Genomic DNA, 26380 nt, shown 5'->3' with positions numbered 1-26380 from the left:
TTCTGAAAAATTATTCACAGTGGTGTTATCTCACTCTATTGCATATGTTCTCTGCCATCAAAAAGCACAGAAGAGTAATCTTTCATTTGCCAGGAATTCCTGTGCCGATTTATGCAACCAATTAAACAGCAGCAAAGGGTCCATCATAAGCCTGGCTCTCATTTTCTACTCTCTAACATAACAACAAAAAATAAAGTCTATTTTAAGTATAAAAGAAGAGCAAAACCAATTCAGATAAACCTATTTCTGCAATTTTCAAACTTGCTAAAGAAAGCCAAAGAACAACATGGAATCCTCAGTATGATTTATGCAAGAAATGAAGCAAAGCACTTACCGTGTCTTGAGATTTATCTTTGACATCATAGACTGTTAATTTTATTTTAGTCTCCTCATAGATAGGGTATTCCGGTGGGAATGTCACACCAGTTAAAAACAGTGGATCTTTTGTACCCTGTGTAACATGAGTAAACATTCAGTAAGGTAACAGCTGTGCAATGTGTAGTGTATCAGTGCAGATGTACAGAAACTGTGGGCTCTTTCAAAGAACTTTGCTTCTATAGCAGAGAGATCTGAACAGCTAAGTATTATCCAACCTGTAAGAAAACTGGAGAACTTTAAAACTTAGTCAGGAAACTTTCAAATAACTTTCTGGAAAGTTTTTTAACTGGAAAAGATGTTAAGTGCTGCTGAAACAGAGACTAACAACATGCCTTTAAACAACTCAGCCAGCAGGTATCAATATCTGGAATACAACATGCAATAAACCATCCCTTTCTTTCTCTCACAATACTCTCTGAAAGTACCACAGTTTCATATTAATTTAAATAACCTAAAAATAAAACTTACACACAAACAAAAAAAGAGATCTTCATTAAATCACAGTGTCTACAGAAATGCTACGGGGACTCCCTGTATTACGTTAAGCATACTGCTTTGCGGGGAGGGGATTACACTATCCCTCTTAGGCAGTAGTGGAGCAAGGTAACATTTCTGTGTTTTGTAACATGATTATATCTAAAAAGCTCTACAAAGAGGTAACTATATCACAGCTTTAAGCATACAGACAATTAAATGAAACATATAAAATGGTGCGTATCATTTCTTAATGTTTAATAATAGTTAATTTCCAAAGATTACCAGGCTAGTATCCTTAAATTTTTGTAGAAAATAGCTTTTCTGTGCCCCTTTCTTCCCCTTCCCCCAAAGCCTGACTGTGAAGCTAAGAGCCTTGACACAACAAATTCAGGGATTTATTCAGATCTAGGACATTGTGTTAGGAAATGCATCAACTTCTATTAAGAAAATATACATCCATTCTATCTTCTGAAGAACATCATTGCAGACAGTCTGCAATGAAACATCCTGATCAGACACAAGATACCTGAATTAAGCAGTTTCAGGATGGTTGATGGCTGAAACTATAACAATTTAATTAGTAGCTGGTTGAAACTGATCACACGAGGAGCTCATGAAATATTTCTACTGTATTTAATAGTTAAAAGAAGCCTTTGGCAAAATCCTGTGTGTGTTTATAATAAGACTTCCCTCTTCTTAATGAGTCTCTCCAGTAAGCTAAACAAGTTACACCTACATTGCTTGCTCACACTTCATTTTCTCTGTGAACCATTTTTGTTGGTTTTGACACTTACGCTTATACGGCAAAGCGAAGATATAATATGTGATGCAAGACACTAATTATTTTGTATCAAGTCACAGACATTACATACATACACTCTTTTCCCTAATTGAAAAATATTAGGCTACTTCTAGAAATTGCAAAACATCAACTTTCCAATGGAAAAAAATAGAACAAGAAACAGGATAACAGACCATACAACACACCTATGTTCTTCTGTAAATTAAAAATACTTTACCAACTCACTGCACTCTTAATATAGTTTTACTTTGCACTGCCTTGTTCTTTCATGAGAGCAACTATTCCCTGTTTCATTCTAGACTTATGTCTGGAGAACCGGAGTATTCTCTATATCTCTACTTGGAACAACAGAGCTCTAATGAAAAGCCAAGTTCATTTCTTACTGTTTATCCTGGTTAAATGCCAAGAAATACAGAACACTCTTAGGTATGCTTAACTAACTGCCAGAGTGTGCTTGTCTTACCTAAGACTATGCACTAACTTGTTTTATTTCTCATTCTCTTTCTAAGGAAGAAACGAGCGATTTATTAATCAACATGTTAATTGAATTAAGAAAGACTCTCACCTCCACGATTTCAGTGCTTGAATACCTCGTCAAAATGTGCTCTGCTGGATGTACCACTGAGACTTGTATGAACGTATTCAGCTTCCGATCACGGGTAGCAGCCACTAGATCCTTGCATGCTGGAGACAGTACAAAATAAAAAAGAAATTCTCAAAAGAAAACTCTGGGAAAAAGCTGTCACAGGCAGAGGACAAAGCAGACTAAGCGTCGGCTTCAGATCAGATCTCTAGAGACAAGCCGATTTAACAGAGGAAGTCCCTTGGAAGTAACTTACAGAAATAGGAAGTCACATGCTGCAGCACTGAACTGAGATTTCGTTTCCACTAAAAATACTTGCAGCTTCTGCAAAGCTCTGTGCCAGAGGCTCATCAGCTCCAGTATACGAATGTGCGTGCGCATACGCACACACTTACACACACTGCAACAGCAGGTAATTTTACATAAGCACTTATTCCATTTGCCATGAAATCTCCCTTAGCAGCCTAATTTGATCATCTCTTGTCTGACAATTTTCACAGTATACGACCATTTTAAACACATTCTAAACCAGTTAAATGCTCTCAATGATAAGGTTAGTTTATACAGTCTGATACTACATTAGGAATATTTAGTAGAATTAATCACTGAGTAAAAAAATCTACATAACTGAAAGCAGACAGCAAAACAACCAATTCTTTTGTCTGGCATATAAATTAGAATAATCGTATTCTGGCTATGTCACATCATTATTAAAACTTATTCTAGCTAACAAGTATAGAGAAATTCAGCTCCTGTTTTATAATTTGCTGTTACCTGGGCTCACTCATGCAGGTGACTGAGTTCACTCTTTAGACTAATACATCTCATCCCTTCTAACCAAAAGGATGCAAGCACCAAAGAAATAGAAAAGGAGAAAAGAAACAAGTGCACCACTAGCTGTTCTGCAGAAGGGATGTAGACTAATGAGGCATGCATTGGCTCAAAAGCAAAACCCATTCACCTTACATTCTTCAGCAGAGGACACGCAACAGTGAATACTGTGATAGCACCTACCCAGTGCTTTCTGCAGAGCATCACACTCCACTGGGATCTTAGAATCCAGAGGGAAGAAAAGAAAAGCCTATGGGATTGGAGAGGCTAATTGTCAAGAAAATGCTGTGAAATTTTCTAGGAGTCACTGCCAACCAGGGGCTTCCTCAAGTGCAGCTGACCTTTAATGTTTTGAAAGGCGAGTGATTATCCTCACAGCAAGCAAACCTGGCCTGATGAGAAGCCAAGGCAAGGCAAGCTCTGGTACATACAAAAGGCCAACTCAGCTTGGTTTATACTTTTTTTTTTTTGGGGGGGGTGAGGGGTTAGGACCTGCTGCTTGAGGAAATAAAAGGAAAACTGGCTGAAGGTTTTACCACTCCTTTCAAAACAGTTAAAAGGGAACAAGGAAGCAATTAAATCTAATCTTCACTGAGCATTTTGAAGTTTTTGCCTTAGCCCAAACTTCCAATGTAATCTCTTGATACACAGTCTCAAACTGACCCTATCATAATTTGGTGGTACAAGAGGGATAAGACAAAAAGGAAAGAAGGGAGAAAAGAAGGGAAAAACAGAGACAGGAAACTTAAGAAAAATGAAAATAAATCTCCCAAAAACTCCACCAGTGACTCTGGCAGGAACTCTGCAGATGAACTCTTGTAAAAGGTACTGGTGCATGTTGGAGATAAGTGCCCCATAAATAATAATTTGATTTACTTGTAGGATGTCTTAAATACATAAACTAGGTGTGACTAACTCCAATAGCATAGGCTTTTATCCTATTGACAAACCTTTAACAATAGGAAGAAGACCTGCACTAAGTGGTTACCACGTTGGTGATATTTAAGCATAGGAGACAACTAATTTCTATGATAGCAGGACAATCCAGTCATTAGATCATTTTCCTGCAAGAAGGCAGTTTAGTAACACAATCCAGCATTTCATTGAGTAAAGCTGACCTGAAGATAATTCACTTGTGTCTCTCCAATGGGGAGTATCAGCACAAAGTACCAGAACTCTTCAGAAAATCCCAGGGGAGAAAGATAAATGAAATTAAGCAAAACCTCCACCTACTTTGTCTCTATTGTGACATTGTGCTACTGCTGTTCACAACTATTTCTTCAGTTAGAGAGGATATTCGGTAAGGTTGTTGCTGGCAGAGAAATGATTCAGTGTGACACAGAACCTGCCAGTTTGAGCACAGTGCATCACTTCCCTTAAAAACAGCCCAACTGAACTATTTAACACAACATAAGGACGACTTTTAAGCTGATGGCAAAGAAACAAGAAGGTTTTTTATATCCTGTTTATAGCCTGGCAAGTTCCACAGCCCCACATGGCATTACTGCCCTTTGAACTATTTTACTGGCAGTATCTCTGAATCTCTTAGGTCTTCTCAAAAAATAGCCAACACACTTTGGAAAAAGTGAAACATTACATGGCTGTGGAAATGGAATACCAGCTACATGTTATATATTTAAACACATCCACTGGGCATTATTGACATACTATTCAAAAAGAAACTTGAAAATACAAACATTAAAGGCTTGCTGAGGCTGTTTTCTTAACTGCAAATATAGCACAGCAAAAGCAGGTAACAGTACCAATGCATTTTCCATCATAACCTACAGCCAAGCAGACCTTATAATAGGTCACACTAATACTTTACTATGCTTGAATTAATTCTGAAAAAATTCCTCAACAAAACTCAGTGAAATGAAGTGACAGCTTGTACCTACATGCCAAAAGTATATGAATCTACTCATTGTGACTGTTGACTCAGTGTAGAAGCTTGAGTCATCCATTCTCCTGCTGATCCCATCTCTCTTAAACCTATCAGCGTACAATGAATGTCTAAGGAAGAACTGTATTAGGAATATTTTATGCTTTTACATCAACAAAGAAAGAAGCTAAGATGACAGGAAGAAAACTCCTCTACATATTAAGCAAAGAAAAAGAAGACAAGACAGCAAAGTAATCACTATGTGCAGAGCAAAATGAAAGGCTGCAAGGAAAAAGAATTGCTCTAGAATATATTTACAAATACTTATGTATTTTGCAAAATTCTGTGGTCTATATATAAAACTGTCTAAACATTTTAAATGCCTTAAAACAGATAACATTTTATCAATCATCCTTCAACACTTATTTTTCTAAAGAATAAAAGCTAAGAGAATATTATGTCCATTACTGTTGTTGTTCTACTATTAAATCTATAATACTATTCTTACATGAATCCCAGTAAACGAGTGCTCCTTCTCTAACAGTCATGCCTATACACTGACCTCTACATTCCAGTACCATTACGAAGCACACAAACTATGTGTGCTGCAAATGCAAACTGCACAAGTAGCTGTTTGACTCTCGAGTCCTGTCACATTCAATATTTCACTAGCTTCTACGCTGCACTGACGTGCTGGCTGTGCTCTTCATCCTTCTGTGAGCGTGTGTGCTCATGTAAAGACAACAGAGGAGAAAGACTAGTTACTGTTACCTCAAAACTGGGCTATAATGTAAACAGAGCAGAATCTTGCTTCACAGTTTCAGTGACTGACTCATTGATCTGGAAGAATTTTCTGAAAACACTACCTCCATACAGGAACACAGCACAGAGAAAAAGACTGAAAAATCCCTGTGAGCATATGAAAATGAAAAGGGGGAAAGCAAAACAAAATAGAAATAGTCTGAAAATTCATCATCCACCTTCCCTGGAACTATAACAATTCTGACCAGGCATTCAGCACCACTCCAAGCACTAAGCCCACTGGAGCCAAAAGAAATGAATCTGGTAGAGAAAGGGGGAGATGCAGCATCTCCCAGAACTTAAAAAGGTCCAGTAGATGGAGCAAACAGACATATGCAGAGGGACTGAAAGACACCCTCAGCTCAGAGTTCACAAAGCTGTTTGGGAAGGAAGCCAAGACTAGCCAAAAAACTGGTAAATGACATTGAAATGGCAGTGTTTATTTTTGTTAGTGGGGGAAAGTACAGCACACTGGAGAACGTCTTCCCAGACTACTTATTCACACAATGTGTGTATTAGCCTACTTGACAACTTGAAAGGTAGCTTTTCCTCTAATTGGAGACAAAAACACAATTTCCCACAGCTTCATCTGTCTCCATTTTCCAAACCAAAACTTACTCCAAGGGGCTAGCAAGGGACACAAATTAAGCACCACAGCCCTGCTGTCTCCAGGGCACACTATTTTGTATGCTGTCAAAACAGAACAGAAAATTAGTAGCATCTGAGGACAAGAGTCATGGGAGAAGCCTGTGTGTCTCACAGACACATATATGTGAACATAATGTTCAAAAGTTGGGGTTTTTTTCATTTCATTGGTATTGCAGCAGTGTTATTATCCCAAAGCAACTTAGTTTATAAATAATAATGTACAGTCTGTCTTGGTAGACTAATTAACTGAGGTGCAGCTATTCCTTAGTGAGCAAAAGGACACATTAAATAAGAGAACACTACATTCAGACCTGTGCTACATGCAGAACGCTAAACAGTACACAGATTTCTTTCCTCCACCCTGGGGGTTGTTGAAGAGGATGGGGAGGCATATGAGAAGGAAGGGCACATCACCACTGCTTCTGCCTCTGCTGCGAACACACAGCACTAACCACGCTTGCTGAAAAGAATACCTTCAGTAAGCCACATATAAAGGCTTAGGAATAATCCAACTTCAGAACAGAGAGGAAAAGCTTTGGACATACTTTTGAAGTAGGAATGTAAATACAGCTGCAAGAGGGATAAGAACAGGACAAAGATGTGTTCTCTGCATGGCAAAACATGCCTGAAAGCAAATGAGAGAAACATCTGGGGACTGGTATTAACACAGAAAGATGTTAATCAGCACCCCTCCAGATAGTGCTCCACAATAAATATTATTAATTAGTTTATTATAAATATTCCTAATTGGCTGTCCCATTCACATTTCCGAGGAATGCTTCAGTTTGCTGGTTGCTCAAGAGCACTTCTACCTAGGGACCAAAATAACAGAGAAGCTACTCCAACAACAATTTGCAATGTGGACCCTCAGTAAAATTTACTGTACTATACTAAATATCAAAGGATGCAGCCACAGAAATTATAATATCCATGTTATTGCAAAATGAAGTCACAGTTACATAGCCATGAAAAAGCTGTGTATTAGGAGGGACACTCTTTAACAGTAGTGACTAAAACAGATGCTCAGACTCCGGTAAACTATGCAACAAAAGGAATCTCTACGGAACAGAAGACTGTATTTGGATCACATACAAATCAGCAGAGAACCACTGACTTTTACCTAAGAAAATGTTCAAGAAGACTGTTTCTGTCTCTGGAGATGAGACTTGTATAAAGATAAAATACATATCTGTTCTCTGGAATGTACAGCTGGTTGCTAAAGTAACCTAGTTAATAGCTCAAGGAAATGCACATACATAACACAATTAGTATCCTTTGGGGCATGCCTGTAATTAACAGCAGCAAGAAGATTTCTATCAACAGTCCAAGGAGAAAGAGATGACAAGGAAGTCTCATCAGGTAAAGCATAAAGAAAGGTATCTCTAAGAAATCTCTACAAATACAGATCTGGGGTGAAAAAAACCACAAACACCATCAAATATTAGCAATACTCACTGTAAGTGATACCTCAATATGCTGTCTAGAAAAACATCAACTGTCACCCACTTAATTTGCAGCTAAAAGTACACAATCATTTAGGAGTCATTGAAATAAGATACACGAGTGCTGCTGGAGGAAAATGCAATATGCTGATGGAGGGTGGGATAAGCGATCATGGCCAGGAGTTGAGACAGCAGCTGCACTCATCTTCCTATTTGCATATGAAGCTATAAATCTGGTTGGAATTACCACTGTGAAAATCAGAAGTGATCTATTTCAGAGTAAGTTCTGCCCACCCTGGCTTTTGCAGTACTAAAGAAATTTTAGGGTTTGTGTCTTTTCTATTTTACTGAAAGCTTCATACTGTACTAGAGCATTAAGTATGCATTAAGTGCATTAAGATGCACTTCCTAACTGCATCCTTCTGCTTTCTCCAAGAAGGTAAAATAAACGCAAAGGCTTAGACTAACTTTTCATTGCCATTACCAGCAGCAATAATAGCCATATCCTGCATGTGGGTCTCAATTCTTTTGACAAGTTAGAACAGGCCTATTTCATACTGCAGTTTTGCTATTCAGCCTGGACAGTCCCAGTTGCTTAAGAGTTTAAGTATGATAGATGAAGAGACTCAGGAAAGAGGCTGACTGGATCATCGAACAGCTCATGGGCATCATATTTCCACTGCAGAATTGAATGCATGGCTACATGTGTTAACCATCCATTCAGTGTTATTTGCATTTTGGTAGTGCCTTAATCCATTGCTAATGACAGACTGAGCACATTCACTTCGAACCATCATGCTCCTCCAGCTTTATTTACAACTGCATATAACTGACTTCCGCCACCCCTGTGCTCCAGACTTAAGCTATACAATAGCAACAAGGTCACAGAAGTGAATTCATAGCTTTACTTAGAACAGCTGGTTTCTTAAGTTATGGAAAAACTGCTCTTGATCAATATTTTTAAGCTCCTTTAATTTTTGAAACTGTATCTGAAAATGTGTCTCTGTGTATTCTTTGTAATTCTTCCAGAAAAAGACTGTGTTTCCTTACTGAGCATACTGTGCCTCTAACAGCACAAGGAACACTGAGATGCTACAGCAGTCTAGCGACTGCAAAGCAGAGGCTCTTGCTGTTGCTTTAGATTCTCAATTGTCATCGCTACCTTCTGTCCAAAACTGTAACAGGCAGGGCCATAAGCAGAAATGGTAGTTATGCTTGAACCTGAAGGTGATTTCAGTTCTCTGCTGAGAGAAATAAGAAGGAAAATAGAGGAAAAAATTTGCTTAGTCTTACAAAAACTTGCTATATATTACTACACTCCAAAATATATTCATATCAAAATTATTTTTGATACTGCTATTCCAAGGCTATAATTTACTTTGGTATTGTTGGTATTTTAGAATACCACAAGCATTTAAACCTCCTGGAAACAGAGTGAAACACTATCTCCCCCTTCGCCTTCTCCCAGTATTATCATATCAAGTATCAAATAAAGAAGAAAACTTGCTGCAATTTTTCTGAGATTTCTCATGATCCCCAAAATTGAGTGGTTACAAGTTTAAGTACCAACCAAGGAATCAGAAGAACAGCAAATGGTATACAGACTTCTTATTTTCTTTTAGCTTTAAGTTTCTTTATATTGTAAGCTCATAACAAACATCCAGAACCTGTATCAATTTCTCTATATTCTATAAATACAATACATTCTGCTGATTCCTTTGTCCTTCTCTTCAGAAATATAATAAATGTTCAAAAATATATCAGCAATACAACAAGAGGATGAAAAGAAACAGAAGTGCCAAGTCTCTCTCAAAGTTTTCCATCTGCCACGTTTTTTTCTAACAGCATACATTGCTTCCTTTGACATAAGCATTTATATAGTGCTATGCCAGTTGTCAAGTGACGCATTACAGGGTTTTGACCCTCAGAGTGCAGTATGACTTTACAATACTGTTGAGACAGTCTTTTCCTCTAATATGTAAAGAAAATTCAGCTGTTGCTTAGTCTTACTCCAAATCCAAGTCATCATATAAATCCTTACAACATACTTTCACGCTTGGCAAGGAAAGAAGCTTCCCTTGAAAAGTAAAGGAAGGGAGTCAAGCAACACAGAGTCCAAGAACTACAGCAGACAACAAGCTTCGGAAAAAACTCTAAACAACCTTAAATCTTTCAGGGTGCTTCTTCACTGCAGTACAGCTGCTTTGAGTGAGCTACTCTGGCTTCTGGGTAGAAGTCCAGCTACAGGAATCGAGACCTCAGCAGACAGTGTTCCTCCCTGCTTCTTCAGCATGTCATGCAGCCTGGACAGGCCTTCAGGGTCCCACAGCTATTACAACCTAAGCTAGCTGCTGTTAACACTGACCCGAGCACATCTAAACAATAGTGCGGTTTTAGAGGCTGTGATGAGGATGTCCTTTTCACATAAACTTCTTTGAAGCCAGCTGTAATTAATTATAAGCTAATCAACTATGTGGCCATAGCCCTGTTGCCCATGAGACACCGCTAGTGAACAGAACTATTAATTTCTTCTTTGAGTGAAAATGTTACATAGTAAAGGCAATCACAATGAAGGTGCCAGGACAAGATGCAGTAAGGACTGCAACTCACAAAAGACTGACGATAGTTAAGACTTGGAAGCCAAACTATTGCTCCACTGTCTAACAGAACATTTGTCTGAGAAGAGTTGTGTTCTTTCCTTTACATATGCCAGGGATGGAGCCTCTGTGAAGGGAGAGGAAGCAGTGTAGTTTGGATCAACTTCACAAAGATTCCTAAAAATCCAACCCCCATGGGAGCACAGCAGAAAGGTTTGAGCATTGTAATACCCTCCATCTGTAGTGCTCAAATGAGCCAGAACATAACCTTTAAAAAAAGTAGTCAGGGTATTATTGAGCTGTATGATTCTACTGGGGTTTTTTATTATACCCCCCACTGGGATGCTAAATGATAGCTTGATCCACACTTGGTTCTCGTTGCATAGGTGCCAGTCAAATGTTGAAATAGTGAGTCTCTGTCTAAAAAAGAGGGTCCTCCCAGAAAATGGAAAGTAAAGCATTAGTCACTCCAATATGCCACAGGTCATTTTTCAGCAAAACAAAACCCACGCTCTTTGACATGTCTAAAAGTAAACCAGACTAAAATGTACTTCAAAGTCAAGGCAAAGAAAAGCAAGAGACACTTTTAATCAAAGGAGAAAATAGATTTCTGCAACCCAGAACAATCACTTTAAGCCCCATAATGATTAAATTTCCTAGGCAGGAAATGCATGATAAATGCTAAGTAATCTGCATGCAAGCTGTAGTTAAAAGGATAAGATGTTCTAATATCAGTAAGACTTGTCTGAAAAGGTGGCAACTCTGGATTAATACCTAAACTAGAGATCCAAGTAAGAGACAATGCTTTACTCCTCAGGGAATTTTGAAATAGCCATTTTGACAAATAAATTAAGATGATTTTAATAGCATGGAACTGGCATGAAATAGCAAAGTATAACCCCTTTTTAAGGAATTAAAAAACAAAATCAAACCCAAAACAAACCGAAAACACATACTTGTGTCTTTTCACGTTAATGACAGAGTCATAGAATCATAGAATAGTTAGGGTTAGAAAGGACCTTAAGATCATTTAGTTCCAACCTCCCTGCCATGCGCAGGGACACCTCACACTAAACCATGCCACCCAAGGCCTCATCCAACCTGGCCTTGAACACCACGAGGGATGGAGCATTCACAACCTCCATGGGCAATCCATTCCAGTGCCTCACTACCCTTACAGTAAAGAACTCCTTCCTTATATCCAATCTAAACTTCCCCTGTTTAAATTTGAACCCATTACCCCTTGTCCTGTCACTAAAGTCCCTAATGAATAGCCCCAGCATCCCTATAGCCCCCCTTCAGATACTGGAAGGCTGCTATGAGGTCTCCACGCAGCCTTCTCTTCTCCAGCCTGAACAGCCCCAACTTTCTCAGCCTATCTTCATACGGGAGGTGCTCCAGTCCCCGATCATCCTCGTGGCCCTCCTCTGGACTTGTTCCAACAGTTCCATGTCCTTTTTATGTTGAGGACACCAGAACTGTACACAATACTCCAAGTGAGGTCTCACAAGAGTCCAGAAATAATAAAAGCTCACAGATCAAGGGTTGTGTCAAAGGGCAAGAATTCATCTCCCATGAGCATTTTGGATTTGTTTACTCACATATTCTGAAAACAAAATGTTTATTCCTAAACTCTTCCAAATTTACATCTCAATCGTGAGAACTCTATTGATAGACACAAACAGCCTTTAAAAAAGTATAGGGTGACAAAGACCATACTGACTGTAGCTGTTGTGACACACTCAGATGTCATCTTAAAGTACCATTTTTAAAGCACTCTATCCATTTGCATTGCCAGTTTCTTCAAAATCAACACCGAGTTCATCTCCTCAAAGATACTGGCTCATAATTATTACTCTAAATTTTTAACTCACAGATTTACAAAAGGTCTGCAAGCTTTTATTTTGAGACAGATTTAAAAGGAGGAGATATTAACTATTTCTATAGAGCAGTAGGGCCCAACGTGCTGCATGCTAAACCAGAAATTTGGATGTTGATACTATAAATAGACTGTCATTTCTAGCAGGAGTTTCTTCAAAGGTGAAAATCTGCTATTTACACGTTACAATACTAGGGTGAAACTGCCTTGGTTTTGATGAGTTGACACATGTAAAGATATAATTTTCTCTTCTTCGCAGAGAAATAATTGTAAATTATTTCAACTCCTTTGTACAAAGAATATTATTTAACAATTAAAAGGTGGGGGGGGAAGACCTTCCTGTGTCTCTGCAGAGACCCCCCGTGGCAGATCTGAGACTTAAATCCAGAATGACCTAGGTATTGCTGCTCTTCATCTCAATGAGAGCATGTTCAGATCTCAAAGTTGAAAACGGTGCTAGCCCATTTTAGTTTCTAAAGCAGTTCATTTAAAATCCTGCAGCCAACAATCCTCAGCATTTTGGGTTAAAAGAATTCTGGTCTTCAAAGAATGTCAGGACTAAATTCTTCTTAACTCATAATGAAATTCTGTACTCATTCAATCTCTCAGAAATCAATCTTAAATGCAACAGGATTGCAGATTAAAGTGTCACCTTTTACTTGTTCTGAATAAGTCAGGTATTTTTTTAATTCAATTTGTTTCGTTTCAGTTTCATATTCCACATAACACGAAAAAACAGACTAAAAATCCAGTTTATCACAACAATTGAAGTGTCCGTAAGTGTACTAGAAACTTTATTATCCACATGAGATGGGGGTAAAACAATGAAGAAAAGCATTCTTTAGGTATTTTGTTTGTTTTCAGCAAAGCCCTTCAAAGCATCTCAGGTCAGTCTGCTTGTCATGCTGCACCCAACATCATGTGGCATTTTGTGGTGCTGCATTTAAGAGAATTCCATTTTTTTCAGGACCTGCAGAAGAACCTCAGTTTCAAGTCAAATCTCCCCACAGGACATGCATTTCAAAACTGCCCCAAATAAGTGCATCTATTACTAATGTGTTCAGAAGAGAGGGATGACTTCAAACTTCTGTTAATTAGTTGTTTTGCTTCTTCTGGAACTTTCGTTTCTACATATGAGGAGTGAAAAAAAATAAGTCCATTGGGAAATGTTTTATAACATGAAAGTCTTACTTCAATTATTTCTATAGGCATAGTTAGAGATGTATTTAACAACTGCCATTTCAAAGACAAATGTTCAGTTAATGCTGTGCTGCACCATTAGAGTCAAAAAAGTCAAGCGCTATCATGCTTTGAATTACTTAAAAATGTTTCAGTTAAAATATTATTGGCCTAACAGAATCTGTAAATAATCGATTTGCTTTTTGGCACTCAAGTGATCTCTACTCTTTTGTGATTGTCAGGTGACTGTCTTCAAGGAGAACGACACATAAGGAAAGAGATGCAGAGTTCTCCCAACAATTCTTCATGAAGCATTTTACAGACTTGGCTAAAGGTGAGAAAAGACCAACTGCAAAAAGTGACAGCAAAAAGTCAAGCGTAAAGACACAAAAAGACAGAGATGTCCACAACTGGGTTTTAAACAGACTGCTCTAAGGCTCTGCACACCTGCTATGTAGCTTTGAAGGTGTTTAAAGTCTCCAGATATTTAAGCTTTCAACTATAAGAGGTCTCTACATCCCTGCAGGTTGGCTTCTGGGCATGTCCCACTTGCCTTTGCCTTAACAATGCTGAGCCTATCTCTGTCCCTGTCAGGATTTGCAAACCACACACCTATCTTGACAGTATCAGGCTGGCAGGCAGTGGCAGGGCACAGTTGCTAATCCACACTCTGCAAAAACATCACTGCTGATTTCCTTCACACAGACCCAGTGGGACAGCTGAAGAAGAAATGGGGCCAGTGCCCATTTTAACTCAGTAGAATACCTGACCAGAAAGAGGTCAGACACAGGGCAGATCCACAGAGGTTCTTCATTCTGCTCACCTCTAACATAGCAGCCACACACCACAAAGTTACCAGTTACTACACAACAGACAGCATATGAACACACACTCAGGTCTTCCTCTTGAATCTGTCCCACCTTGATTTAAAAAAGGAAATTGTACTGGAAGAAGATGTAGAGGGGACAAAAGGTAATTTGAAAGGTGATTTCTACATTTTACATACATTATTTTACATTCACTTGTCACTGAATTCAGGTCACTGTTCATGGTCACTCCAGAATTCAGGTCCACCCCACTGGAAAAAAGGGCAGATCACTCAACAGTCATCCTCAGCTTATTTTGTCTTTGACCCAAATTCCTTTACTCACAGAGAAAGGGGGAAGAGTTTCAACTCAGAGTACAAGTGTCCATTTCAATTTAATTCCTGGCCAACTCTACTGCTGTAAATACATATTCAGTAAACATTCTATTTCAAGCTTGCACTTTGCAAGCATTCCCACTAGTAAGTCTTCCCTGTGAGAATATACAGAAAAAATAAACTAAACTATGCATGCAGATGTACAAAAAAAGGCCCTAAAACATAAAAATTAGCACCAATAACATATTATCCCAGGCCAAGAGTATTCACAAAATTTTAATTCCACATTTACTTTACTCCTTCCAGTCCTAACACATTCTCTGCCCCAAAAGCAAGGCAATTCAGGCTGCTGTCATACCCTTATGTGAGGCACACTAAACACACCCTAAAGGATTTAGTAACAGTGCAAGAATGGAAGTTCCCTAAAACTGCTTGAGTCAACAAGGATAGCAACAATTTTAAATTACGTTTAAATTAGACTGTTATGAGTGATTTAGAGATCCTAAAAAAATTCTAGATCGAGGCAACAGACATCTTATTATCAACATACGGTACAGACTGAGACAAGAGCCCATTGCAAGCCCATCACTAAGAAAATCCTATTGGCAAGTTACATGACAAATCCCTGCCACATAGATTGCAGGATCAGTCTTACCTTGAAGCTCAAAGAGCTTCACTGAGAATGAGCTTCAATTAGTCCAACCCTCTTTCCAAATCAGCATCAGCTACAGCAGGTTGCCAGGACTACGTCCAGTTGAGTTTTGACCATCTGCAAGGATGGAGACTTCCCAACTTCCCTACGTCATCTGTGTCAGTGTTTACCACCCTCAAAGTAAAAATGTCTGTGTATGGGGGAATTGTGTTCTGATTGAATTTCATGTGGGTTTAGCTTCAGTCCACAGTCTCCTGCTTTTTCACCAGGCATAACTGAGAAGAGCCTGGCTCCCTTGCACTCAATCTTCTCATACCAGGTATTTAGACACAAGGATAAGATCCCTCATGAGCCTTCTCTTCTCCAGGCTGAGCAGTGCAAGCCTCTCCCCATAAGAAGGATGCTCCAGTTCCTTACTAATCTCCAGTCCCTGAATCATAAGTGTTACTTTTGGCATCCCAACTAACTGTCCAGTAATTCCAAAATACAAGCTATTTGTCATACCTTCCTGGAAGAAATCCCAGGACTCTAAGGGACATCAGACAGCAGCATAAAAAACTACGATTTCAGCCACTGAAGCATAAAACAAGGAATACTAAAAATGTCTCAGTGGCATACACAATTTCTTTTTTAAGTAGAAATAAAGCTTAAAATGTTAATGCTATCAGACATTGCAGTTTGATAGAAAAAAAGAAAAAGCCCTTCCACTAGGAGAAGCATTGTAGTTTTAAAAGATTTATGAAAAAGTAGTTTATTTCTAGTATTGCAGCTATGGAGTAGACTAAAATTTATTGCTGAAAAGCATCAGCAGCCACTACATGCCTTCTAAGCCACCCTGACAACACCATGGTGAAGGAATTTAAAAAGAAAAAGAAAAGAAAAGAAAAGAAAAGAAAAGAAAAGAAAAGAAAAGAAAAGAAAAGAAAAGAAAAGAAAAGAAAAGAAAAGAAAAGACAAGAAAAGAAAGAGAGAAAGAAAAGAAAAGAAAGAGAGAAAGAAAAGAAAAGAAAGAGAGAAAGAAGGAGAGAAAGAAAGAAAGAGAGAAAGAAAGAAAGAAAGAAAGAAAGAAAGAAAGAAAGAAAGAAAGAAAGAAAGAAAGAAAGAAAGAAAGAAAGAAAGAAAGAGAAAGAAAGAAAGAAAGAAGGAAAAAAAATCAATTACATCCTGAACAGTTAAAATGTCAGCTTCCTGGGAGGTAAGAGGTAGAGAAAGGTTGTAAGAAGGCAGCAGTGCCAGGACTGCCATCCAATTCTCTGTTGTAGGTAAGGAAGTCTTACAGAGCTTTTTATATGAACAAAGGAATAACTCATCCTTATTTGGCTTGTTGCTCTCTGTGCATAAACATCTGCAACAGAAACGACTCTAAGTAACTAGTCCTTTTCATTCAGACCAGTTTCCTGGAACTGCAGGGGAATCACTCATGTACTCATTATGTATCAGGTAAGCGCAAAGCCATCAGGTCACATAAAAGCGTAGATGTGTTGGTCATGCAACAGGAGAGTGGGCTCAATGCCAGTCCACCTAGGAAGCCCATAAAAACTCTTTCCATAGCAGAGAACTGCTACGTAACGCACTGTTCTCCCTTCCCAGCTCAGCCACTGGGCTCTCACACAGCTCTGCCACTTGCTCTGTTCTCTCACTCCTGCATCCTAAAGACTGAATGTGTAATAGGCTACACGCATGCGTGCACATACACACACACACACCCCCAAATCAAGTCTCATAGTATGAAGTCTAAGAGATCTACGTGGGAGGCATGCAGGGAATCTGAAGAGACTCATTAGAGAGAAGGAGCTTCAAAAACTGAACTGGAAAGAGTATGTATGTTGTCAAGACAAATAGGAGAAAGTATGCACGGTAGGAGGTGTAATTTTGGAGAAAAGTAGGAAGAGAAAAATGGTGAAGAAGAAAGAGCAGCAGCATGTGTCCAAAATAACTTCTCACTAACTTAATGATCTTAATCTTATATTCCTATGAACGACCTTAAAAATACCCTGGAAACACACATTTTCAGTTTCATCAGAAGACTTTAAAGGTCTTGTCACATCCACCAGAACACCCAATACTTTACAAGCCAAGCATTACACTTGGAAAAATACTAAAGGACAAATTATGGTCCATACTGAGTTGTTTGTTTGTTTTAATCTATGTGAGAAAAGTTATTAAGATAGCTCAATTTTCACAGAATCACATTAAAACTCCTCCTACATCTACAAATTCTTAACTAATTCAGGAACCCTTTTCATAAGTAACTTTCAATAAACCTTATAAGTTATATTAGAGGTTTCTGATTGCTTTGAGCATTCTACCTCAGAAACTAGAATTAGTTCAGGCAAAGCAGCACAAGTACCCTTACTGGTAAGGAATGAGGTAGATGAACTACACTAAAACTGAGCTGTTATAATTCATCTGCTCCCAGTACCCAGCCTCAATGTGGCACTCATCTAGCAGCCAACCTCACAGAAAACATCATAATTTTTATCATAGACACAACTTTATCCCTTTGAAATTCTGAAAAGAAGGAATTTTGCACACAAGACAATACTTATGCAGCCTATGAGAAAAATGTGAAGTAGACAGAAGTACTATTTTCAATATCAAGAAGAAATTGATTTACTAAGAAGCCTACCAGTTTTATTTATGATGTTAAAAAGGAAGGTCCTTCCTAGTTTTACGTTCCTTCCTCCCTGGCCTTGTAAATATAGCACTTTGCTAACTCTGACAAGATTCCAGAATTTGTACATTTCTGACAGAATTTAATCCTATTATCTGCTGCATCACTCAAGAACTAAGATGATAAAATCCTGTCTCTCAGAATGGTTAAATTCCAATAAAATCCTTTCAACTGTTAAATAGCTTTTCAAATTCAGGTATCTACAAACCCCTTGCTAAAGAGATTAGCAATAGCTATTCAAAATTTACCTCTAGATAAGCATTTATATCAAAACGTGAGTGTTGCTGTGAGAATCTTTATTCTATGAGATTTAAAATCTCCCTTAGTAACAGCCCTGATCTATACACATTTGAATTTACAAGGCTGTCATCCACTTTCTCCTGATAGTTCAAATACAGGCAAGTAAGGGTAGTTCCATCAGTAAAATTTAACATTAGTAAAACTAGGAAGAAAACCTGACTAGCTGTTTTGGTGGAAGATGAAATTTGTGTAGGGCTAGAGCAAATTCATGTGAAATTTGGTAAACTGTGTCAACAAAAAACTATGAAATGTAAACAGAAAAATAACATTTTAGTAAAGCACAAACCCACCCTTCATGTTCATATTTTTGCCAATACTGTTCCTAACATGGTCAACATTTGACTTTTTTTTTGAGGGATATACCCTCAGCATAAAGTATCACTTTCAGTTCAATTCATGGAGAAACAATCACTTTTTAAATCTAACAAAAAACGTAATGAATTTTTTTTAATTGGCTAACAGAACGAAGTATTTATTGTTCACCAACTCATAATATGACAACCTAGTTAGAAAGGAAAATTCTGCTAGGATCAGGACTCTGACTCCAGGCTTATGGTACGAACAAAGGGAAAAAAGAAAAGAAAAAAAAAAAGTACTTCTGCTTATCACTCTTCTAGGAACAACTGCTGCTGAAAAAGCTGCAGATTATGTTTCAGAATTGGAAAAATCATTTAGTCATGGTATTTGAGCAACATCCATACACCATTTAGGTTCACTGTACAGAGGTAAATCTGCTTCAAGACCTTTTTCAAAAGATGCCATCACAACATTATTCTCGGAAAATAAGACCGTAAAGAATAAATACTTCTGCATTTACAGTTAGACAGCTCTTGTCAAATCCACTATTCAGTAAAATGAAAAAATAAATATCTCCAAAACTATAATTTTTAATTCATTCAGCTACTTGTTGCAGTTTTCTGTGAGTTGTGCACTGTTTAATGAGATTTTGTAAAATGATGTAACCATGGGTTACATTATTCTGTACCTTGAAAAGTACCTACAGGCTGTGCAACATTAGGTCAGTCCATCAGACTTCACAGCCCTAACATACTCCCCAAGAAACTGACAGCTTTTGGAGATGGTAGACAGGTGCTTTCATTAAAGTTAGTACCTGAATATGCTTATAACATATGCAGAGACATTCCTTTCTCTACAGTTCTCTAGATTATTATACTTACAGCCACAACTGCAATATCCTTTGCTCTCCACAATTCTAGTCAATTAGACAAATTCAAACACACTGTAATGGGTCAAAATGAATTTGTCTGGTCATTGGTAGTAACAAACTTTTCTTTTAGACCATTTTTCAAATGTATTTCTCCATATTAACATCATGTTCATTATTGATTTCATGTTTGAGCACTTTGACAATCAACTGTGCATTCTGCCCTGCTCCTTCTTTTTTTTTTTTTGTTATTGAGTTTTCTTGTGCTGCTTTGTCAGTTCCCCATCAAGTAAATGCAACTACCTTTAGAGGTGGAAGCTCTTAAAGATTTCACAATAGTGTTTACCAACATGCAGAATACAATTTATTTCCCATAACTTATTACATAATGCTTCAGCTAAGTTCTGATAAAGTAGCTACACTGAAATCAATGCAAAATCAGGAACCTACAACTGTATATAGTTAGATCTGGGACTCAAGGGCTGGGATGTTTTAAAGAAGCAACTAAGAACAGTAACTCCAAAATAAACATCTATAAAAGAAGTGACTTTGTGCACTCCAAAGTCATGGGAAAAATTCTTACCAGCTTCACTGTTTGTTAGATTAGGTCTTTATTTAGGCCCAGGATCTGCCTTTATTCCTTTCGTTCTATTCCTTCTCTCTACGCAGAACTCTGCACAGACTGACACATGCTACCTCCTAGTGCTTCATAAAACAGCATGCAGAACAGAATGACTTCAAAAGCCAAACAAGATGAAGTTTGAAAAGGAAAACTTCCCAACAGTTTTAAGGCTCAAAACCCAGCCATATTTCCAGAGTCCTCAGGAATGTAAAAATCAAAAATCTTAGTCTAAAGCAAGATCTGACTACAGAATAAGGAACGTTACAAGATCAGGTACAATCCCAAAAGTGCTGAGTATATTGCATTGGTAAGTCGTAATTCAGAAGATTTTTATCATTTGCTTTAACCTCAAGAAACTAAAACCAAACCAAACCACCACCACACAAAACAAAAACAATCACCAAAACACCCAAAACACTTTACTAACCTTTAAAATAAAAGGAAGACAATATTTTGGGCATTTTATAAAGAGAACACTTTCCAGAGTGTTCCAGAAGAGTTACAAACTACAATTATATTATAACTGTCAATTTTTTAATACAGCTAAAAAATGTATATATTAACTGGTACAAGCAAATGTCTATTTACATACATATATCGTATGCTACTTAGCATTGTTCATATAAAAGCATATGAACAAAATTATAGATATAAGCCACTCCTTCAGGACTAGAAACCAGTATTATAGGTTAGCAACTGTTAGATTTGCCTTCCAAATTCTAAATGCTAAAGACCAGCCTAATCAAGTTGAAACATCTCTACAGAGCCCCAAGATTTAGTTACCCAAGTTAAGCAAACATTGCAGCAATGTGCTTGCTTGAAGCAAATGTGTCTCTCATCCCAGCTTACCATGCTTTGGTTTGCTTCACAGAGAGATCTTCAAGTGCTTGATTAGCTAAAGCTAATATTAAGTCTTTAATTTGACAAAAACCAAGCCTTCAAAAGGCAAGATCCTGCCAACGGGCAGCTAGGCTGGCACAGCAAGGCAGGTCATGTTTCCCAGATGCAGAGACCAGACTGTCAGAGTGAGAGTCCCTTCCAGCTCTGTCAATAACCAGGTGAACAGCAGAAAAGACATCTTGACTGGCTGCCCTTGCAAGAGGTATTTTAACTAGCTGGTTGGGCCAAACAGCACATGCATACTTCACAGCTAAACTGTTCCTGTCTCACTTATCAGAAAGAGGTGCTCGCTGCATACCTGTACATTTAAACATATAAGTAGTGCAGCGGTGGTAAGTGGGGTGGCTGGAGCTAGGAAAGTTGGCATGGATATGTTGACACTCCAGGAAGAGTTATAACTATTAGAATAAAATTGAAGTCTTCCATGGACCATGCAGCCACTGAAAGTGGATTCCTCCAATGTAAATGTGCTACGCTTAAATATATAGTACTATTTTAGGACCAAGACACCAAGAATCAGCTTTACATAGTTCCCTACACTGCCAAATATCCCTCACTTAAGACATTAGCCAGGAATATCAGTCAAAACCAAGAGATTTACACTGTTACTCTTATTTATTACCAAGCAGCAGCAGAAGTCAATGTATAAGATCACTCACAGGGCTGCAATGACTCAATCAATAATGCTGCAGAACAAACCACAGAACATAAATTCCTAATAGAAACAACCAAATGCAATACACAAATACTGCCACCATGAGTGAACAGAGCTCTGCGCAGCATGAGTCCAAACAAGTCTGAAAATGGCTTTACATTGGTTTTACACTTGTGCCTGCTGGGGTACATTTATCACTGAAAGCAAGTTCTCCTGATGTACAGCTCATCTAATTCGCAGTCACTGCTTGTAGCACCTTCTTCTGCTCTCCTATGCCACACCACAATCATTCTGGGAGTTTATTCTCCCTCGAGTATAGCGATTACTAGCTATGTCAAATACTACAGTCACATCACCTACAGCGTGGTGAAAAGTTAAAATAACTTTTAACAATTATTATAGCACAGTAATTCCCCAACACAGAGCTAGGCCTTTCTCCACGCCAACATTTAACCATTTCAGCAGAAACAGTCCCTACAGGAAAAAACACTACTCAATGAAGCTTTTGTAATGCTGTAACTGTCAGTTTTTAAAAGGCATACAGGTAAATCTACCAAGATAGAGTTAAGATAATCTAAAAATTATTGTATCAGACAGAAGTACATCTGCCCCAAAGGGGACAGCTTTAGGGTATCAGCTAAATATAAACTCTTCATGCACACAGGCCATTGCAATTCCAAGAAGACAAATTGTTACCTTACCAAGACTGAACTCCAGCTTTGGCTCATTTGCAATTCTCTGAATACCTTTCAGGAAAAAAAAATAATATATATATTAGAAATAATTAGACTTCAATGTTCAGCTTCTTAATACATAGTCAAACTTTCACACGCCTAATTCATTCTCTAACTATCTGCCATTGCCGTAAGAATAACACTTCATGTTCCCAACTTAGAGTGAAAGAGACCTGTGCATGAAATATTTGCTGAAAAAAAAAATTATGTTTTTGAAGAAGACATTTCTCTTTTCAATAGAAACTTTCTGTTGCTGGGAAAGAAAACCAAGAAGAAAAAAAAAAGGAAAAAGATCTGACTTTTATAGTTGTACTTGACTAGTTGGGCACTTGTAAGATTTTCTATCATAACAACTAACAATATACCTGATGAAAAAATATTAAATCTGATTACTCATTCTTAAGTAGTGATGTCATCCCATTAAAAACAGACCAAAAACATTCTGTGGAAGTATGTAAATCAGGTTAATACAGTAGAATAAAACAGCTACATATATGTTGTAAAGCAACAAAACCAACTTCTTTTTGGTTTTGGAAAACAGCACATTAATTCCTCTTCTCATATACCGAGGGCAATAAGAACATTTCAATTCCCTTCACTGCAAAATTACATTCTAGTGCATATTTTAGTGCAAAGGCCAATATTTTCTTACTGCACTGGAATAAAGGAGTGAACCACAGAGCTGCAACAAGAGAAATGTAGGAAGGATAATTAAAAAAACACAGTTGTTCACCCACTGCAGGAAGTAATTGCATCACAACTATGGTATCAATGAACTTTGTAGAAATTGAACTCTCTTGTTGACATTTACATGTTGTCTCCAGTGAGCATTATCGAGTATTTGCCATTACTGAAGAAACTGGTCAGATGGGAAGGACCAAGTATATGAACTGGAAAGCAAGATTTTTCTTAAAAAAACCAAAAAATTAAAAATTAAAAAACAATCCACAAAAAAACCCAACCCACATTCTTCTTATTACTATAGCTAATCATTCAGGTCTGGGCAAGAAAAATTACAGCTGCAGAGCTTAAAAAGGCCTTGATCAATAAGAGATAACATGATTTCACTTTATTTAATCTTATTTTTTTAATAAAATTATACCAAATTTCTGAGTTGAATTCTGCTACTAGCAGCATCAGCATATTGGTTTGGAACACCTTTATCAATATGCTGGATACAGACTTGATTAAATAGCTGGGCAATATAGTGCCCACTGAAATATAGTGCCCAGAGCACTACATGATATCATAAATCCAGAGCACCAAAGATGACTCAATATATAGCTACATGCTTTCAAATCCCCAGCATGCTTTTGTATCACAAAGAACAAATCTGTAATACTAATTCAAGTATCACTAAAGCTTTATACACATTTATCAAAGTTATCAGGCTACATTTTAAACAGTAGCCCATATGTTCATATAGGACACAAAAGAGGAAAAGATTATTTCTAACTAAATAATGTCTAAGTCTTATGAAGAAAACAGATTAGGGAGAGAAAGTCAGAAACACAGTGATCACACATTTGTTCCCTGAAGTTTATCTGTATACATAAAAATACATCAGGTAATGACATTTAAAGATAATTTTCATCAGTTTACTGCCTCTACAACTGCACTTTGTCAAGCAACAAGTTAAGACAGTATTATGCACCCTGTTTGTGAATCTACTTGTACTGATACAGACAGCAAGCCATTTTTATTGTACCACTCAATAATACTCAATAAAATGAGTATTATGCACTTACTTGTAAACTGTGGCTCTCCTAGACTGTCTACTTGGGATGGGGGGACAAACTGTCGTGCTTCATCTGATGATCTCTCCTCTTTGATTTCCATGATCAATCTCCGGAGCTGTTGAATTTTATTCTGCAAACCTTCTGAGTTTGCCTCTCCCAGTGCCACAGCCCAGGATTCACAATCTGGCTTTGACGCAGCTTCAAGGTAAAGATCTGGTTCTCCGCTCTGAAACTCTGCACTCAGAAAACATAAACACAGTTTTTAGGATCATGAAAATATTGATGCCACACAATTAAAAGCATCACACACACATTTCTTTTCATGGTCACAGAAGCACACACCCCAGTCACCTCTTGAATCAAACTCCCGGTTCTTTTGTACTTAGTGCTGTACTGAGTCTATCCCCAGAGTGGTTCCAAAAGCAATTAATATATTGCTAAACTAGGTGGCGGAGTCAAACTGAAATACAAAATGCTTTCTTAGCACAGATTCCACAGCCTAGCAGTTCCTCTGTGAAGACTCAACAGGTTGTATGTGGGAGCTTTTGACCTCATTAATATCCACATGTTGTTTGCTGTTCTGCCTGACATCTAATTGTTTAACGATTAAATTTTCTAAGAAGAAAATGAAAAAGGAGGAGGAAAAAGCAGAAGCTCCCAAGGAATCCAGGTAAGTAGCAAGGGTCAGTCATTTGATTAAGATTAGAACAAGAAGAAAAAACACCTCTTAGGCATTTCAAATTCTGCAGTGTAGATGGCTTCACAGAGGCACAAATTCAATGTGACATTTAGTGCAACAAGCATTGAGAAGAATAAACTGAGAAACAAAAAAATAAAAAATCAGTGCTTCTTTAAAACAAGTTATCAAGTGATTTAGAAACATAAAACTCTATAAAACACCTGTGCGACTCTATTAATCACGAATGAAGTATTTGTTTGGACATCAGAATCATTTTGACCCAAATAAGCCATAGGTCACATTACTGGATGAAACAGAACACTTAAATGTTTTCATACTTAGCCTGAAAATCCAAACAATACAGAAAAGTTTTTTCAGCACAAAGTAAGCTTAAATCTCCTTTTACTAGCTTGAGTATCTCACCTTGGGCACTTACCCACATGCTAATCTAAACCCATTTGCACTTCATAAACTGAGCATCTGCCACTTATAATTAACTCTGCTTTTATTGTTGTGGGGGGAACAAAAGACAAAAACCTCAAGTCTGGAAGCCTCTCAAACTGTACCAGCAAAAATGCCTGTAGAGGTAAGACAAGTTTTTTTGTCTGGAAGTGTATCTAAGGAAATCTGTGTGACTGCAGCTGCTGCTGAAAATGCTGGGTAAGATTTCACATACCAGTCAGACTACAGAATCCATGAGGAAAGACTGGAAAGAAGAGCAGGAAGCAGGGAAACGTCTTTCTGGATTCACAGGCAATTTAAGAAGTGCTAGTAACGATTCAAACTCTTGCCTCAGCCCTCAGTCATAAAACAAGGTATTCAGTTCTTGAGACAATAATATTCAAAACCTGAGAGAGCTGCGTATGTTCATCAGATCCTTGTTTACACACAAAATACCTACTTGAATGATCAAACTGAAGCTGCGTTTTACTGTTTGTCAAAAATGGATTTAGAGACATGGAAGTTTCAACTGTAAGCTCTGCTACTGCATTGAACCATAAGGGCAGCAACCTTCAAAAAGACTGGAAGTTAGAAGAGGTGATAACTTTTCTGACGCTCTGGTAAGATCTGCAACAGCACAGTGGTCTACTTTCTTCTGTCACTGACCTCAGTGATTCAGAAGTTCGTTTTTATTTCATAATATTTTGAAGTTGCCAGTGGAAAAAGGACAGGAAAAAAGATGCAGGTAGTTAACCAGCATCAAGACCAAAATTAATCAGCAGTGATTCTACTCAAAAAATTCAAAAACTCCTAGTCATGCAAAGCACCTGCTTACACCATTCAGCCTTTAAAAGAACAACTTTAATAAAAGCAGTCTGAAAATCCAAGATACCTTAGCTAAGGAAAAACTGCAGAGAAACAAGCCAACATTTAGCATTCAAAATACAAGTATACCAAGGTGTTCCTTTCTTTCTGCTCTTTATTTTTAAATGCAAACAAGAACAGTGATCTTGTCTTGAAATATCCTACCACTAGCTAGATAAAAAACATCTGCTTTGGGAGGAAATCAGTGTTTTGCAATTGAAATCACACTATTTATATTTACTTCTTAGCTGTGGAAATCAGACTGCCAAGCACAAAAAGCATACTGAATCACCCTTAATATGCATGGAACCAGAA

The 26380-nt window shown here is 37.7% G+C and overlaps 1 protein-coding gene across 3 annotated transcripts in view; it reads right to left on the bottom strand.

Annotated features, from left to right (window-relative positions):
• INPP4B (inositol polyphosphate-4-phosphatase type II B) overlaps positions 1–26380 on the bottom strand; it is a gene marked incomplete at both ends in the record, with an annotated part of 275319 nt that overhangs the window by 164266 nt on the left and 84673 nt on the right. For all 3 annotated transcript variants that reach the window (XM_080620632.1, XM_080620633.1, XM_080620631.1), the window contains 4 exons: positions 335–451; positions 2223–2341; positions 22310–22354; positions 24091–24315. In XM_080620632.1, coding sequence (XP_080476758.1) covers positions 335–451; positions 2223–2341; positions 22310–22354; positions 24091–24315 — 506 coding nt within the window. The remainder of the gene's footprint in view (positions 1–334; positions 452–2222; positions 2342–22309; positions 22355–24090; positions 24316–26380) is intronic.

The sequence above is a fragment of the Psittacula echo genome (genome assembly GCF_963264785.1).
Source record: "Psittacula echo genome assembly, chromosome: 1".
NCBI classification, from domain to species: domain Eukaryota; kingdom Metazoa; phylum Chordata; class Aves; order Psittaciformes; family Psittacidae; genus Psittacula; species Psittacula echo.
The sequence above is the reverse complement of the archived record's forward strand: the minus strand, read 5'-3'. Positions and strand labels throughout refer to the sequence as shown.